Raw genomic sequence first — 17,749 nt, 5'->3', positions numbered from 1 at the left:
TGGACAGGTAAATAGCAAATAATAATAAATTGACAGATAACTAATAAATGAAAATTATGCAAATAATAATAAACAGACAAATAATAACAAATAAACAAATAATATAATATAAAGCTATCCATTTCCTCAAGTCTCTCTCCCTTAATATTCACTTCCAATTTGCTGCCACATTCTCCCATTGTACATCTCATCACCTTACTTTTACCAACATTTATCTTCAACTTTCTTCTTTTCCACACCTTCCCAAACTCTGTCACTAACTTCTTTAATCCTTCCTCTGATCCTGCCTCAAGCAGTGTCATCAGCAAACAACTGGGTTATTCCCATTTTTCTCCATTTTCTTTATCCATCTCCAATCCCGCCCATTACCCTTGCATTTACCTCTCGCATCTCCCCATCCATGTATAAACTGAACAGCCAGAGACAATACACATCCCTGGTGAAGTCCCACCTTTACCTGTACATAGATACTTGTATATTTTTCCAACAGTAATGATGTATTAACAAAAAATTACTCTGGTGACTGAATGAGATATATTTCACAGTTATACAATGGCACACAGCCAAAACAATCTTATAGTATTGTACAAATACGAGCTTTGTTGATTCACTAATGTGCACACATCCTTTTTTGAAACAGATCTTGTAAATACCTAAGTAAATGCTGACTCCTGGATTGACAACAAAGAAAAAGAATGAATAAAATTCACATTAGATAAACACTGCATGAAAGGAACTTGTACATTATCTACACTAGTACTAACCACTGCATTAGAAGAAAGAAGCAACAGCTCATCAAGGATTTGCCAATAATGATCGGGGAATTGGTACTGTAGCACGGCCTTGACATGTACTCGAAGAAGCTGTAAATGTCACATTTCATTAACAACAAAGATAACTGCCTAAGACTTCAGTTCTCCTCCCATCCAAACATGCTTACACATCTATAAAAAAAATAAAGGCTGCAATTGCCCTTAGTAGCTGTGACTTTACTATAATCATTTTGACAAATATTGTGTGAATCTTCCTATTAATTTCAGGCCCAAATCCCGAAATGTAGCAACATGAAAACATGTCACAGCATTAAGTATTTAGGTACATTTTCATGGGGAATTTAAAAATCTTACCCTATGGATTCTATACCATCACAAATACTATAAGTTTTTTAATACCACATATTCTGCACTGTTTATATGCACAAGTATATATTAATGTACAGATCATCAAGTAGAAATGACATCAATATCAGGAACTGTCATATGAGCAAGGAAATGTTCAATATCAACCATTTGTAAGAGATATTTGTCTAATAATCCTTACATGTTTAGTCCAGCTGCTGCCAGACAATCTCTTTAAGCTCAAGAATATCTATCACTGCCAGACAATCTCTTTAAGCTCAAGAATATCCATCACATACCCAAAGGGTTAATGTCAAGGTTATCATTCTTGCTACAGATAACTAAAATCATATCACTCAATCAATATGTTCCTCAGATATCTTGCAAAACACCCATGGCTACCACTCATTCAAATTATAAACTCGAATCAAAATTAAGTTCTTACTTCCAGAACGATGAGTTTATCATTTTCCACTTCACAACCCAGTGAAGCTAGTCCTTGTAATGCAGAGTTGAGCAATTCTTTTCGTTCAGCATGACTGGGATTCCTCTCCTTCAGCCAACGTTCAACATCAAACTAAAACAAAATCAATGATACATTAATCACCAAGTGATCACTTCACCTCTAGAAACTTTCTCTAAACTAAACAATCTTCATTCTCATCGTTCTTCAAACAGAATGCTTATTGGACAGGCACCGTTTTCAACAATCCTGCAAGGGAGACTAGGTATGCTTTGATTTGGCCACTCCCCTCATAAGGGGGAAAGGCCACTGTTGTTGTTTTTGTTGTTGTTGCTATTATTGCTGCTATTGTTGTTGTTGTTGTTGTTGTTGTTGCTGTCGTCATCATTTCCTAGACTGTCTAGCCAAACCGTCCCATCACCCTAAGGACACCACGTCTGAAACGGGGTTTTCCCACAAATCCTTTATAGAGTGTATAATGTGTAGTTGACATGCATGATTGTGTACAATGCAGTCTTCCATATAGTGGATTGAAGTGTTGCATCCTGGACAGTTATCTGCAATGCAGTAATCCAGCCTCTTCTGGTAGCTTAGAAGGGCTGACTGGTGACCGCATTGAAATCTGACCAGGTAGATTCTGTCCTTTCAGGGGAGAGAGGATTAAGAGGGATGGATATCAGGGGGTCTGGCATACAGCAATGTAACGTCTTTCAGTTTGTTGATGGAGCTGCAAGTAATATGATTATGGATATGTTTCCAGAGGCTGGTGCCTGGTGGTTGTGGAGAAAGAGCAGAGAATATTTGTGTGTGATATAGGTATTAGGGTGTTGTTTTGATGTTTCTTGGTGTGCATGGGTGTTCTCCAATGTAGTGTAGTGGGTGTGGTGTGTTTATGGAAGCTGTGGCAAGTGTTTATGTGCTTCTCATGTCAAGATGATCTTTGAGGACTTTTGTTTCATAGCGTAGACCAAGTGGAGGAAATTCAGTTGTTGTTGTTGTTGTTGTCGTTCCCTAGACTGTCTGTCCGAGCAGTCCCGTCTCCCCAAGGAAGGCCACAGCCGAAACTGGGGTTTCCCACAAATCCTTTATAGAGTGTATGTTGTGTTGTTTGCGTGCATGATTGTGTATAATGCAGTCTTCCATTATGTGTTGTATGGTATGGGGTGAAGTGTTACATCCTGGGCAGCTGTTCACAACACGGTCGTCCAGCCTCTTCTGGTAGCTTAGAAGTGCTGGGTGGTGACCGCATCGCAGTCTGGCCAAGTGGACTCTGTCCTTACGTGGGAGAGAGGATTCAGAAGGGTGGATATCAGGGGGTCTGGCATGCAGCAGTGTGTTGTCTTTCAGTGTGTTAATGGAGCGGTGAGTGATATGATTATGAATATGTTTCCGGAGGCTGGTATTTGGTGGTTGTGGAGGAAGAGAAGAGAGTATCTGTGTGTAATAAAGGTCTATGGGTGTAGTTTTAATGTTTCTTGGTGTGTGTGGGTGTTCTGCTATGTAGTGTAGCGGGTGTGATGTGTTTGTGGTGGCTGCAGCAAGTGTTTGTGTGCCTCTCATGTCGAGGTGGTCCTTGACTTTGAGGACTTTTGTTTCATGGTGTAAATGGTCTGTAGGTGATGTATTTGTGCAGCCTGTAATTGTTTTTAGGGCTTTGTTTTGTATGATTTGAAGGGTGTTGTGGTGTGTCTCACTGAGATTAGGAGCCCATGCAGGACTCGCATAATTCATCACTGAGCGTATGCATTGTTTGTATATTGTTATATTAGTTTCTTTGTTTTGTCCAAATGTTGTTCCAGTGATTGACTTAAGTGCGTTAAGTCTAGGTGTGCATTTGTTTTTTATGTTTGTGAGGTGTTGTTTGAAAGACATGGATGTATCGTATGGAGCTGCAACGTCTACGTCGTGGGACCACCCCCCAACCCCAAGAGTTGGGGGCCAATCAGCAGCAACTACCCCTGGCCATCAGCTCTACGCAGATGGCACCGATCCCCAAGGAGGAGCTACGCCTACCTGGGGGAGTACCAGGAAATTCAGTTGAATGAGATCTTGGGCCTAGTCATAAAACAAAGTGTTAGCCCCTTTGGGCTAAGATGGAGGTAAGGATGTTGACGGATTCTGAAGACAGGCAGCAAGGAGACAACTCTGATATCCATTTCACGTGACCCACCTCATTGAGGTATCCATTGTTAGTCCTGAGGGACAGTGGGGCTCTATGATTCTTAATCCAGTGGACTTAAGGCAACAATAATAACTACTAGTAAAGAATACCTGTAAGATACATGCTTAAACCTATAAATGCTGAGTAAAATGAAAACCTATAAAGTATGTAAATCTAGCAATACTCAACAATGTAGAAAAAAATATATAGAAATAACAATAAATTCTTTATACGGACATATTTTCAGGTAAAACTCACCTTAGACATGAGTGTGAAGGTGAGGTCTGGATTAGAAGTTGCATGAGGAGCTAGTACGGAATAGAGGCGGAGCACAGTATTGCTGGAAGCAGACAAGGGACTGAAGTGTGGAGCCAACATTCCTCCTAAGTTGTCCTTTGCTACAACAAATACATTCTCCAATATTTCTTCCTGGCAGTCTTCATGGCCTCTAAAGAATTCCTGAAATTGAAAGATGAAGTGCTACAAGAATGGATAGATTGAGAAATGTGAAAGCTAGGCAGAGAACAAGTTACGAAAGACAGCTGTTGCATGGAGTAGGTCAGTGGTTCTCAAACTTTTTTTCGTGAGCGACCCTATTTGGAACATTTCAAACCTTCGCGACCCAGAATAAAGTAAGGAGAAACAAAATGGACAATGATATGTACCCTTTACTTTGGAAACAAAAATAATGTGTACAGCTTTTCTTTAACAAAACTAAATTAACAGAATCCATGGCACTGCATTTCCTTCAAAAGACTAAATTAATGGGATCCATGGTGCTGCTTCTCATTTATCAGTATTTCAAATTGCGGGGCACCACAACCCATCAAAATTGATCTCGCGACCCAACTTTGGGGTCGCGACCCATAGTTTGAGAACCACTGGAGTAGATCAAGGCATTCAGGTAATAAATAAAAGGCTACCTCCCTTGTATGGGGGGGGAAAAGCCTTTGGTATATGTATATATGAGAAGGGGTTGCTGCCATATAATGAAGCAGTGGGGGTAAACTAGTTCCATTTCTCAGGTTCTGCTATAGAATTACTGTATCTTGTTGTGTTACCTTTAACTCAAGCTGTACAATAGAGGACAGGGATAATCCTCCTTCGATGAGGTGCAGAGAAGAGAGGGGTATTAAATAGGTTTTAACCCCTTCCATACGGTGCCGCATACATAGGCGGCATGAGGAGCAAGTGGATACGCGAGGCTGCCATATCGGCGTCTTGATTATATTTTTTGTAGTTGCCCCTGCGTTTTTACATACTCTCTAAACTGCCTTTAATCACATTTTCTATGGTTATCAAAATTCACGGGTGAAAGAGAGAACGATCGATATAAGCGGTGACTATATTTTATGATGCGAGTATTATTATGACACGTCGTACGGCTGGCAGCAGCTGCTGCCCGCGAGATTTAAGGCCCGTACTGAAGAGGTTAATATGCATGAAGTGATGTGTGCTGTGATTTGGCTACCCCATTTATAAGAGGAACAGCCCTCTGATGTGTGTGCACATACAGGCCCGTGCAGAGGGAGGGGGGGTGCTGGGGGTGCCCGTGCACCTGCCTCTTTGCCCTGTGCCCCAAAAGTGCCATTCATCACAAAAATATGTAAAAATGAATGAAAAATTAATTCTCACAGGCTTTTCCCATTTTCATACCATTCAGAAATTATAATGTGGAAAATGGTGTTACACCCTACCGGATAGTTGCCAAATACGAATAATACAAAAGAATGAAGTGACCAATTTCCAGCCCAAAGCACCTGCCCCTTGCAATGTCTGTGCACGTTACTGTGCATATATAGCATCCTCTTTCCCTCATCTACTCAAAAAATTAGGGAACAGACAAAAAGAACATCCCTTTGGGCTGTGTCACTTCTTTATCCACTTACAGGTGTTTTTGCTGTGTTTTGGAGTGGTTTTTGGGTGATTGCATAGTGATTGCACGCACTAAACAACAGCACCAAAAACACCGAAAATGCAGCGAAAATGCCGCAAACACAGCTAATTAACGTCCGTTAATGAGAGGTCTCACTGTAATTTGTGTTTTTTCTGGAAGTCTGAGCACACCTCCCTGACACGAGTTCCTTACATTGATGTTAGTAAAATGTATATACAAATTTTGTTTTTGTAGAGGGAGGGAGTACATATGAGAAATAAATTGACACAGCCCAAATGGAATTTCTCCCCGTCTTCTCATTTTCTGCATGAAGAGACAGAGGGGGGTTGCCGAATCAATGAAGTGGCCTTGCTACGGATGTGCTGTGTCTTGCGACTCTGCTTCTGACCCAGGGCAGTGGACAGGATGTAGGGATGACCCATCATCCAGGAGGTACCAAGATAAGAGGGAGGGAAGAGGGTGGAGGGGGGGTGGAGTATGTAGGGGATGGAATGGGTGGGAGTGGTTTCTATGCCTTTTTCTTTTTGGCTACCTCCCATGTACAGGGGAAAAAAGCCTTTGGTATGTGTATGTATGTATGTACAAATTTAACTATTGTGTACACTTTACCTGTCCTAACACTTCAGCACATGAAGAGATGAGTTGCTGAGCAGGTGGGTATGACTGAGTCTCTTCTGATGAAAGCTGAAGAATGCGGTAAAAGAGAGTTCGTCCGAGTTTGAGAAGGTTACCATTGGTTCCTGATTCTTCACCATGGATCTTCACCATTAAACTGTGGGAGACATCAATAACATTGAAACAAAATACATTCAGCACATTGTGACATACATAAGGGGGGTAGCCAAAAAGAAAAAGGCATAGAAACCACTCCCACCCATTCCATCCCCTACATATTCCACTCCCCTCCACCCTCTTATCTTGGCACCTCCTGAATGATGGGTCATCCCTGCATCCTGTCCACGACTCTGGGTAAGAAGCAGTGTCACAAGACACAGCACATCCACAGCAAGGCCGCTTCATTCATTTGGCAACCCCCCTTTCCATCCCCTCGTGTACAAAAGGAGAAGACAGGGAGAAATCCCTTCAGGCTGCATCAATTTATTTCTCATACGAGTAAATACTTCCTCATCCCCCATCCCCCACCCACTCCCCCTCATGCATCCCAGCATCATCCATATACAACAATTCTCCATTCACCAATATCTTCTGTTCTCTCCCGTCCTTCCTCAAAAGACGTTCCCCTCTTTCCCAATGCCCCTTTTACCCCATCCATCCATCTCATCCTAGCTTGACCCTTCATGTTCACTCCTTCCACCTCTACCTTCCACACCTCTTTTACTAATCTTTCTTCACTCATTCTTTCCATGTGTCCAAACCACCCTAATACTCGTTCATCAACTCAATCTCCCAACTCCCTTTCCACCCCTGTTCTCCTCCTCAACTCCTCATTTCTCACTCTATCCGGCCTAGTAACCCCTATCATACTTCTCAGACATTTCATCTCAAACACATTCAAACTCCTCCTCTCTTATGTTCCATGTTTCTGTCCCATACAGTGCTGTTGGCACAATCACTCCTTCATACAATCTCCTTTTAGCATCCATTCCCAAATGTCTATTTCTCATTACACTTTTTAATCCACCAAGGCATTTACTTGCTTCTCTCAATCTACATTCTACCTCCACCTCCACTCCTCCCTTTCCTGCCACATTTGCACCCAAATATCTAAAAATATCCACTTCTTCCAGTCTATCTCCCTTAATACTCACTTCCAGTCTGGTGCCACTCTCTCCCCTTGTACATCTACAAGTGTAGTGTTGTCAGCAAACAACAGCTGGCTTATCTCCCACTTTTCTCCATTTTCTTTAACCATCTCCAATCCCTGATCCACTACCCTTCCATTTACCTCTCACACCACCCCATTCATTTATAAATTGAACAGCCAGGGTGACATAATACATCCCTGACGAAGTCCCACCTTTACCTCAAAGCACTCACTCTCTCCATTTCTAATCCTAACACAAGCTCTACTACTCTCATAAAAACTCTTGACTGCTCTAAACAGCTTTCCTCCTATCCCATATATCTGCAATACCTCCCACAGTGCCTTCCTGTCTACCCTGTCATAAGCCTTTTCCAGATCCATAAAAGCCCAAAAAACATCCTTCCCCTTTCCTATAGCTTTCTCACATATCTGTTTTTTTTTCACAAAAATCTGATCTACAGAACCCCTACCTGTCCTAAGTCCACACTGTTCCTCACCAATTACTCCCTCTGTTCCTCTCCTAATCCTCTCAATCAAAACCCTCCCACAAGAGTTCCCAACTGTACTTAACAAGCTGATGCCTCTGAAACTACTACACTCACACTTGTGTAAATATAGCATAGAAACTAAACACTTTTTTGTTCATGAACAAAAGAAAAAAGAAATTAAGAATAATATTAATACATACATACATATACCAAGGCTTTTTCCCCCTTTCAAGGGAGGTAGCCAAAAAGGGAAAGGCATAAAAACACTCCCACCCATTTCATCCCTAAATACACTCCACACCCCTCCCACCCTTCCTCTCATCTGAGCACCTCCTGGATGACGGGTCATCCCTGCACCCTGCCCACCGCCCTGGGTCAGAAGCAGTGTCGCAAGACACAGTACATCCACAGCGAGGCCGCTTCATTTAATCGGCGACCCCCCCTCTCCGTCCCCCTTTGCATATAAGGCGAGGACGGGGAGATATCCCTTCGGGCTGCGTCAAAATTTACTCACACATACTACCCCACCCCCCACTTCCCCGCCCATTCCTCCTCATGCAGTCACAACATCATCCATATACAACCATTCTCCACTCACCTCTGTCTTCCGTCCTCTCCCTTCCTTCCTCAACAGACATTCCCCTCTTCCCCAAAGCCCCCTTCACCCCATCCATCCACCTCATCCTAGGACGTCCCCTCATGTTCACTCCCTCCACATCTGCCTTCCATACCTCTTTTACTAGTCTTTCTTCACTCATTCTTTCCATGTGTCCAAACCATCCTAATATTCTTTCATCAACCCTATCTCCCAAATCCTTTTTCACCCCTGTTCTCCTCCTCACCTCCTCATTTCTCACTCTATCTAGCCTAGTAACCCCCACCATACTTCTCAGACACCTCATCTCAAACACATTCAAACTCCTTCTCTCTTCTTCTCTTATGTTTCTGCCCCATACAGTGCTGTTGGCACAATCACTCCTTCATACAGTCTCCTCTTCGCATCCATTCCCAAATGTCTATTCCTCATTACACTCTTTAAACCACCAAGGCATTTACTCGCTTCTCTCAATCTACATTCTACCTCCACCTTCACTCCACCTTTTCCTGCTACACTTGCACCCAAATATCTAAAACTATCCACTTCCTCCAGTCGCTCTCCCTTAATGTTCACTTCCAGTCTACTGCCACTTTCACCCCTTGTACATCTCATCACCTTACTTTTACCCACATTTATCTTTAGCTTTCTTCTATCACATACTCTCCCAAACTCTGCCACCAGCTTCCTCAATCCCTCCTCTGACCCTGCCACAAGCGCAGTGTCGTCCGCAAACAACAGCTGGCTCACCTCCCACTTTTCTCCATTTTCTTTAACCATCTCCAATCCCTGACTCACTACCCTAGCATTCACCTCTCGCACCACCCCATCCATGTATAAGTTGAACAGCCAGGGCGACATAACGCATCCTTGACGAAGTCCCACCTTTACTTCAAACCACTCACTCTCTCCATATCTAATCCTAACACATGCTCTACTACTCTCATAAAAACTCTTGACAGCTCCCAAAAGCTTTCCTCCTATCCCATAAATCTGCATAACCTCCCACAGTGCCTTTCTGTCTACCCTATCATAAGCCTTTTCCAGATCCATGAAAGCCCAAAAAACATCCTTCCCCTTTCCTATAGCTTTCTCACATATCTGTCTTACCACAAAGATCTGATCTACACAACCTCTACCCGTCCTAAATCCACACTGTTCCTCACCAATTACTCCCTCTGTTCCTCTCCTAATCCTCTCAATTAAGATCCTCCCATAAGCCTTCCCTACTACACTCAACAGGCTAATCCCTCTGAAATTACTACATTCACACTTGTCCCCTTTTCCCTTGTAAAGAGGAACTATACAGGCACTACTCCAGTCCTCCGGTACTCTACCCTCTCTCCAGCAAACATTAAATAACCTCACCAACCAGTCCACCATCACTGAACCTCCCTTTTTCAGACATTCTGCATGACATCCATCCAGACCAGGTGCCTTACCTGCTTTCATCATCTTTGCAGCTGCCTTCACCTCATCCTTCCTTATTTCTCCTCCATTCTCCTCACTCATCACTCTCATTTTCTTCGCATTTCCCACTGCAGCTATCTTTCCTTCCCTATCCTCCTTCACATTCAGCAACTCCCTAAAATATTCTGCCCATCTTCCCCTCACTGCCATCTCTTCCATTATCAACTCTCCATCTGTACCTTTTACCTTTTCTTCCCTACTTGATTCGCCTCCTCTTCCTCTCTTAATTTCTTTCCAAAACATCTTTTTATTACTTTCAAAATTTTCTGTCATACTCCTACCCCATTTCACATCTGCTCTCCTCTTTGCCTCCTTTACCTTTTGCTTTACTTCTCTTTTCTTTTCTTTGTTTATTAATGACTTAAGTTTATTAATGACTTAAGTTAAAAAAACAAACAATGTATAAGTTAAAAAAAAAAAAAATATTGTAACACCATCCACATACACAGTGAACAACCATTCAGACATCACACAACTTTGATGCAGCTCCACACTCACTTCAAACCACTCACTCTCTCCGCTACTGTGTTACACATGAACTACTACTCATGTAAAAACTTCTAACTGCCTTCAACAGACCTCTCCCTATTCCTTACATTCATAATATGCTTCAGAAAACTTACCTGTCAGCCCTATCATATACCTTCTCTAAGTCCATGAAAACTTAAAAGCATATTCACTTTTTTTTGGCACATACTTCTCATACCACAAGAACTTGATCTACACACCTCCTAAATTCACACTACTCTCCCTTAATTATTCCCTCTGCTCCCTACCTAACATCCTCAATTAACTTGTGCCCATAAACTTTATTGACCACACTAAAAATTGATACCTCTAAAACTAGTACATACATGCTTGCTTTGATGAATACATGTATTGAATGAAATTCCACACATCTCCAGGTCAACAGTGTACAAAGCCAGGGAAAAAGGATATAAATCTGAGCAAAGGGACAAAGTTCTCACGTAATAAGAGCTTCCAGGTGAAGGGCAGCCTGACACAAAGTCAGTGGAGGAGGACGTAACGCATTCTGTACCAAACTCTTGTGCTGTCCTCGGTTCTGTTCCAGATGGGCATTCACTCCTTCATTAAGACGTGCCTCTTCAAACTAAGATAAAATACATTCATTATTTCCTTGCTTTGATAATTTAGAGTAATGCACAGAAAAAAAAATGCTAGGATGAATGTAAAACACCATCTAATAAAGTAAAATTATGAAAGAAGACGTTCAAAAACCTGGCAATCACTAGCTTTGAAATCTAATTTAATAATAACTTAAAGTTGTATTATCTACAAAAATGTTGCACTATCAAATTATATCTGCCATACATGAACAATAACACAATTTTTCTTTCTTGAGTGACTTCTTGGCCAGTCTCAGCTGCTGACAGTTACCTAGAAGCTATGTGTCTCCTGTTAGAGACCTAGGGCAACAGATTGACTGATTGACATACATACAAGCAACAAAGATATGTCGTAGCACATTTGTAAAAAATACTGATGACCCACTTTTGGAGAAGAATAAGCGAAGATACAGAGATCTGTATATTTCGATCACTTACTGTGATCCTCTTCTGCTGAAGAGGATCACAGTAAGTGATCGAAATATACAGATCTCTATATCTTCGCTTATTCTTCTCCGAAAGTGGGTCATCAGTAATACATACAAACATATACCAAAAAGCCTTTTCCTACTTATAAGGGAGGTGGCTAGCCAAGGTATGCACCCAGCATTCACCCAAAAATAAAAAGTATTTTTAGGTGTTAAGCAGACAGGAATATGGATCAATTAATACCTATATATAACTTCTGTCACATGAATATTTACACCTATTTTATAGAATATTTATACCCATTTTATAAAAGAGATCTGAAAAAGAATAGCTTCCCACACGGAGTGGTGGATACCTAGAATAAATTAGATAAGGCAACAGTGTGTGCAAACACTATTCAAGAACAAACTTGATGCTGAAAGATACAAAGATGGTCACCACGAGCATAGCTCCCTTCCCATGTAATACAACTAGGTAAATACCTCAATGACAATACTAGCAGGTCCTGTGCAATCTTCTTGGGTCTTCCCCCGCTTAGGAGGTTGGCATGCAGCCATAACTACTTTCTTGCACTCTGGATTTGTCCACTGTTGTGGCAACAGTTCATTGTAAACACAGTCAAGGGCACATACTTCACGCCATGCTAGCATCATCATGTGTGCATGGTCTCGAATGATTTCTGTTGGAAAGAATTTCTTAGTAAAGACACGTTCATTGTAAACACAGTCAAGGCACACACTTCACGCCATGCTAGTATCATCATGTGTGCATGGTCTCGAATGATTTCTGTAGGAAAGAATTTCTTAGTAAAGACAAGTGCTGTTACCCTGTTACTGTGATGGTAACAGTAATCATATGTATTAACATACACCAAAAGGCCTTTTCCCACTTTTGAGGACAATGTCCAGCCAAGGCATGCATCTGCCCTTCAAAGGATTACAAAGGCGGAGCATGCCGACAGGAGACCTTTTGGTCCATATCTAGGTCGGATGCAAAAAAAAAAAAATCATAATAATAAAAATTTAATAAATAAAAACTAAAATAATGTAAATAAAAAATAAAATACATAAATAAATGCATAGGTATAGTTAAATAGTAAACAAACAGGTAAATAGTAAATAATAATAAATTGACATATAACTAATAATAAATGAGGATCAAACAGACAAATGATAACAAAACAAAAACAAATAATATAAAATAAATTATAATTATTACAGCATCTTGCTTAGGTGTTTATCTAAATGATTCTTAAAGCCCTTCATCCATCCCACATCCAAACAAAACCCATTTGTTTTTGCAATTTATCTTAGCTGCTTGTGGATGAAGGGCCATCCCTGTCCCCTGCCCAATACCTAGGTCAGAAGCAATGTAGTAAGGCACAGCACCTCCACAGCAGGAGCCTACAACTGAAGTTGGTTTACCCCCACTGATTCATTACATACTGACATCATCCCCCACTCATCTATTCATAAGTAATTATTGAAAAGAAGAAATCCCTTTAAGGCACACTAGTTAGTCATTTATTCACACCCATTCTCCACTCACAACTCTCATTCCCCCTTTTACCCAAGTGAGATCTTGGTCATGGTCCAGAGAGTAACTGCTAGCTTCTGAGTGGAGGAATGGATGTTGATGAGATTTTGAGATGTGTGGTGGGAAGATGATTCAAGGGTAGTGATGGCAGCAGCAACAACGATGATGATTGGTGATTGGTGATTGATGATGATGATGATGATGATGATGATGATGATGATGATGATGATGATGATGATGATGATGATGATGATGATGATGATGATGATGATGATGATGATGATGATGATGATGATGATGATGATGATGATGATGATGATGATGATGATGATGATGATGATGATGATGATGATGATGATGATGATGATGATGATGATGATGATGATGATGATGTTTGAGGTGGTGGTGTTTGTGGTGGTGGTGTTTGTGGTGGTGGTGTTTGTGGTGGTGGTGTTTGTGGTGGTGGTGTTTGTGGTGGTGGTGTTTGTGGTGGTGGTGTTTGTGGTGGTGGTGTTTGTGGTGGTGGTGTTTGTGGTGGTGGTGTTTGTGGTGGTGGTGGTGTTTGTGGTGGTGGTGGTGTTTGTGGTGGTGGTGGTGTTTGTGGTGGTGGTGGTGTTTGTGGTGGTGGTGGTGTTTGTGGTGGTGGTGTTTGTGGTGGTGGTGTTTGTGGTGGTGGTGTTTGTGGTGGTGGTGGTGGTGTTTGTGGTGGTGGTGTTTGTGGTGGTGGTGGTGTTTGTGGTGGTGGTGTTTGTGGTGGTGGTGTTTGTGGTGGTGGTGTTTGTGGTGGTGGTGTTTGTGGTGGTGGTGTTTGTGGTGGTGGTGTTTGTGGTGGTGGTGTTTGTGGTGGTGGTGTTTGTGGTGGTGGTGTTTGTGGTGGTGGTGTTTGTGGTGGTGGTGTTTGTGGTGGTGGTGTTTGTGGTGGTGGTGTTTGTGGTGGTGGTGTTTGTGGTGGTGGGTGTTTGTGGTGGTGGTGTTTGTGGTGGTGGTGTTTGTGGTGGTGGTGTTTGTGGTGGTGGTGTTTGTGGTGGTGGTGTTTGTGGTGGTGGTGGTGGTGTTTGTGGTGGTGGTGTTTGTGGTGGTGGTGTTTGTGGTGGTGGTGTTTGTGGTGGTGGTGTTTGTGGTGGTGGTGTTTGTGGTGGTGGTGTTTGTGGTGGTGGTGTTTGTGGTGGTGGTGTTTGTGGTGGTGGTGTTTGTGGTGGTGGTGGTGTTTGTGGTGGTGGTGGTGGTGGTGGTGGTGGTGGTAACATAAAAACAGCTGTATATAAAATACCTAACAAAACATTTTTCTATATTTTACCTGTGTACCTGTCCACATCATAGAAAAGTGATGTTTCATCTTGCAAAGCTTTTTTAGTAATTTTTGGCATCAATGGTCTTATGGGGACTACTGATGGTGCAGGGAGTGGCTGGTCGTATGTGGAGAGGCGCTTAAGTATACGTTGAGTTGGCGAGAGAGATTCATTGACCGCTCCTTCATGGCCAAGAGAACTCTCATGGAATGGAGATGATGTGGGTGAAATACGATGCATTTGACTTTTGCCTCTCTGCTGTTGCCAAAGCCTATAAATAATAAATTAATAACTAACCTCATTTTCAATCTACAATTATAATTGAAAAAGTTATAGATTTATTGTGACCATATCAATAATATCAATCAATATATGCAAGGGGGGACGGAGAGGGGGGGTCGCCGATTAAATGAAGCGGCCTTGCTGTGGATGTGCTGTGTCTTGCGACACTGCTTCTGACCCAGGGCGGTGGGCAGGGTGCAGGGATGACCCGTCATCCAGGAGGTGCTCAGATGAGAGGGAGGGTGGGAGGGGTGTGGAGTGTATGTGGGGATGAAATGGGTGGGAGTGTTTTTATGCCTTTCCCTTTTTGGCTACCTCCCTTGTAAGGGGGAAAAAGCCTTGGTATATGTATGTATGTACATCAATAATAGCAATTATTCATTGGATAGCAGTCATTTCTACTGTAGTTTCTTTCAGGGAATCTGATCACTGGAAGGAACATGAAAGAAGACTACAAGAGGGAAAATGGAAATAAAAAAAAACAGATTACCAAAGTACAAAACTTGAATAAATTTTTACCTTATTAGCTTCTCACTTTCCTGAGTGAAGGTATACATGTCTATAGCTTCAGGCCATATCTCCAAATTTTCCTGAACAAAGAAAGTAAACATTGGTGAAACATATATACATACGCGTAAGTAACCACTAGGAAAAGTAAACTAACGAAGCAGAGCGCTTTCGTATAATTACATCTTCTTTGTATCTGCACTTTTCCTAGTGGTTACTTACGCATTTGTGAACACACACTCCTAGTGTTTTTACTGCATATATACATACATATGCCGAGGGATATTTCTCCCTTACAAGGGAGGTAGCCAAAGTCAAAGGCATAGATCCACTCCCACCCATTTCATCCCCACATACTCCACTCCCATTCACCACCCCTCCTTCCCTCTTTTCTTGGCTCCTCCTGGATGGCAGGTCATCCCTGTATCTCGCCCACTACCCTGGGTCAGAAGCAATACACCAAGATACAACATAACCACAGCAAGGTTGCTTCATTTAATCAGTGATCCCCTCCTTCTCCATCCCCTCATGCAGAAAAAGAGAAGACGGGGAGAAATCCCTCTGGGGTGCGTCAAAATATCATTCACACATGTTCCACCACTCCCACTCATTTCACTCCCATCCACCATCTTTTCTGCTACATGCGCCCACAAGTATCTAAAGCTATCCACTTCCTCCAGCCTCTTTCTCTTAATAATCACTTCCAATTTTCTGCCATCCTCTCCCCTTGTACATCTCATCACCTTACTTTTACCCACATCTACCTTAAAAAAAATAATAATAATAAATAAAAAATAATAATAATAATAAAAAAAGTACATACATATATACATATACCAAAGGCTTTTTTCCTTTACACAGGGTGTAGCCAAAAAGAAAAAGGCATAGAAATTACTCCCACCCATTTCATTTCCCATATATTCCACTCCCCTCCACCCTCCTCCTATCTTGGCACCTATAAAGAAAGTAAAAAAAAAAGTACTTATCCATAAACTTCAAACAACAAAAATCTCAACCTACTGTCCTTGTAACAATGTCATGACTCACCTGGAATATGTGAAGCAAGTAAGTTGCAAGGAAGTGCGGTGGAAGAGCAGGAATATACAAAGTAGAATCGTACAACTTCTTTTCTTCAAGCCAAAACGTCATTGCATGAACCAGACGTACACTTGCCTCCCAGTGCTGTCAAGAGTGAAAAAAGACAAACAACCATCATATCCACATACCAAAGGCCCTTTCCCTTTACATAGGCATCTTATCCACATACCAAAGGCACTTTCCCTTTACATAGGCATCATAACCACATACCAAAGGCCCTTTCCGTTTACATAGGCATCTTATCCACATACCAAAGGCCCTTTCCCTTTACATAGGCATCTTATCCACATACCAAAGGCCCTTTCCCTTTACAAATGCATCATATCCACATACCAAAGGCCCTTTCCATTTACATAGGCATCTTATCCATATACCAAAGGCCCTTTCCCTTTACATAGGCATCATAACCACATACCAAAGGCCCTTTCCCTTTACAAATGCATCATATCCACATACCAAAGGCCATTTCCCTTTACATAGGCATCATATCCACATACCAAAGGCCCTTTCCCTTTACATAGGCATCACATCCACATACCAAAGGCCCTTTCCCTTTACATAGGCATCTTATCCACATACCAAAGGCCCTTTCCCTTAACATAGGCGTCACTGAGAAATTTGTCCCCGGGCAGCACTTAGACATGTAAGAGCTCTGGGTACTCACCCAGGTAACCAAAGCTACTCCCAAGGATCAGTGCCCCCGTATAAGAGCCGTTGGCAAGGGGTGTGCTGTGGTCATTTGGCCCCCAACTCTCGGGGTCCAAGACATAGACAGCCAGACAAAACATATAATTCATAACCTGAAGCACTCGTCTGACTGTGGCCCTGACAACATACATAACATCCACCTAAAACACGTTGGACCACATGGCATACATTCACTCACCAACTTTGCAAACGACAGCTATTCACACAACACTATACCCAACGTCTGGAAGCACGAGGAAGTCATCACCATCCCTAAACCCAATAAAGACCCAACAGTTCCAGCATCACACCACCTGATCACACTTCTCTGCACCCACTCCAAAGTCAGATAATGCCTCAAACTACAACTTGTTAAACAACATAACATGCCTTTCTGAACCACAACAAGGTTTTAGACCACTACACTCCACAAACACTCTTCTGATGAACCTCACACAAAAGAGTTTTTGATGGCATCAATTCAGATAAGCCCCCACAAAGAACAAACCTGTTTCCGTTTATCACAGGCTTCCTCTATGGATTCTTTATAAAGCATTGTTTCCTCACTGCATTTCTTCTTGAAAAGTTCATGGGCATCATTAACTTTTCGCTTGATTTTATTTAGAAAAGCAGAATTAATGATCCCTTCATAGAAGAGATGAATTACACTGCGATGATCATATTGCCTGAAATGTATGAACAAAAATTATAGCAAAATCGATGACATTTCCCATTTTAATGAGAAATCTTCGCAACTACTTATGTGGCAAATATATGAACCACATGTGACAGGAAAACACTACACTAATCTAGTACTACACACCCACTCTGTGTTGG

At 41.9% G+C, this 17,749-nt stretch overlaps 1 protein-coding gene across 3 annotated transcripts in view; it reads right to left on the bottom strand.

The window, feature by feature from the left end:
• Epg5 (ectopic P-granules autophagy protein 5) overlaps positions 1 to 17,749 on the bottom strand; it is a 106,969-nt gene that overhangs the window by 58,040 nt on the left and 31,180 nt on the right. For all 3 annotated transcript variants that reach the window (XR_012967347.1, XM_076203621.1, XM_076203623.1), the window contains 11 exons: positions 17,736 to 17,749; positions 17,421 to 17,598; positions 16,175 to 16,309; positions 15,140 to 15,210; positions 14,347 to 14,609; positions 11,996 to 12,192; positions 10,926 to 11,068; positions 6,249 to 6,411; positions 4,001 to 4,201; positions 1,564 to 1,695; positions 765 to 863 (listed from right to left, as the gene is read on the bottom strand). The exon at positions 17,736 to 17,749 is cut by the window's right edge and continues 150 nt beyond it. Coding sequence is in view for 2 of the 3 variants with exons in the window: in XM_076203621.1 (XP_076059736.1) it covers positions 765 to 863; positions 1,564 to 1,695; positions 4,001 to 4,201; positions 6,249 to 6,411; positions 10,926 to 11,068; positions 11,996 to 12,192; positions 14,347 to 14,609; positions 15,140 to 15,210; positions 16,175 to 16,309; positions 17,421 to 17,598; positions 17,736 to 17,749 (1,596 nt within the window). In the remaining variant the exon portion in view is untranslated. The remainder of the gene's footprint in view (positions 1 to 764; positions 864 to 1,563; positions 1,696 to 4,000; positions 4,202 to 6,248; positions 6,412 to 10,925; positions 11,069 to 11,995; positions 12,193 to 14,346; positions 14,610 to 15,139; positions 15,211 to 16,174; positions 16,310 to 17,420; positions 17,599 to 17,735) is intronic.

Source organism: Oratosquilla oratoria, chromosome 20, assembly GCF_046742065.1.
Source record: "Oratosquilla oratoria isolate Oo_2021 chromosome 20, ASM4674206v1, whole genome shotgun sequence".
In the NCBI taxonomy this organism is placed as follows: domain Eukaryota; kingdom Metazoa; phylum Arthropoda; class Malacostraca; order Stomatopoda; family Squillidae; genus Oratosquilla; species Oratosquilla oratoria.
This window is presented reverse-complemented; position numbering and strand designations above follow the sequence as displayed.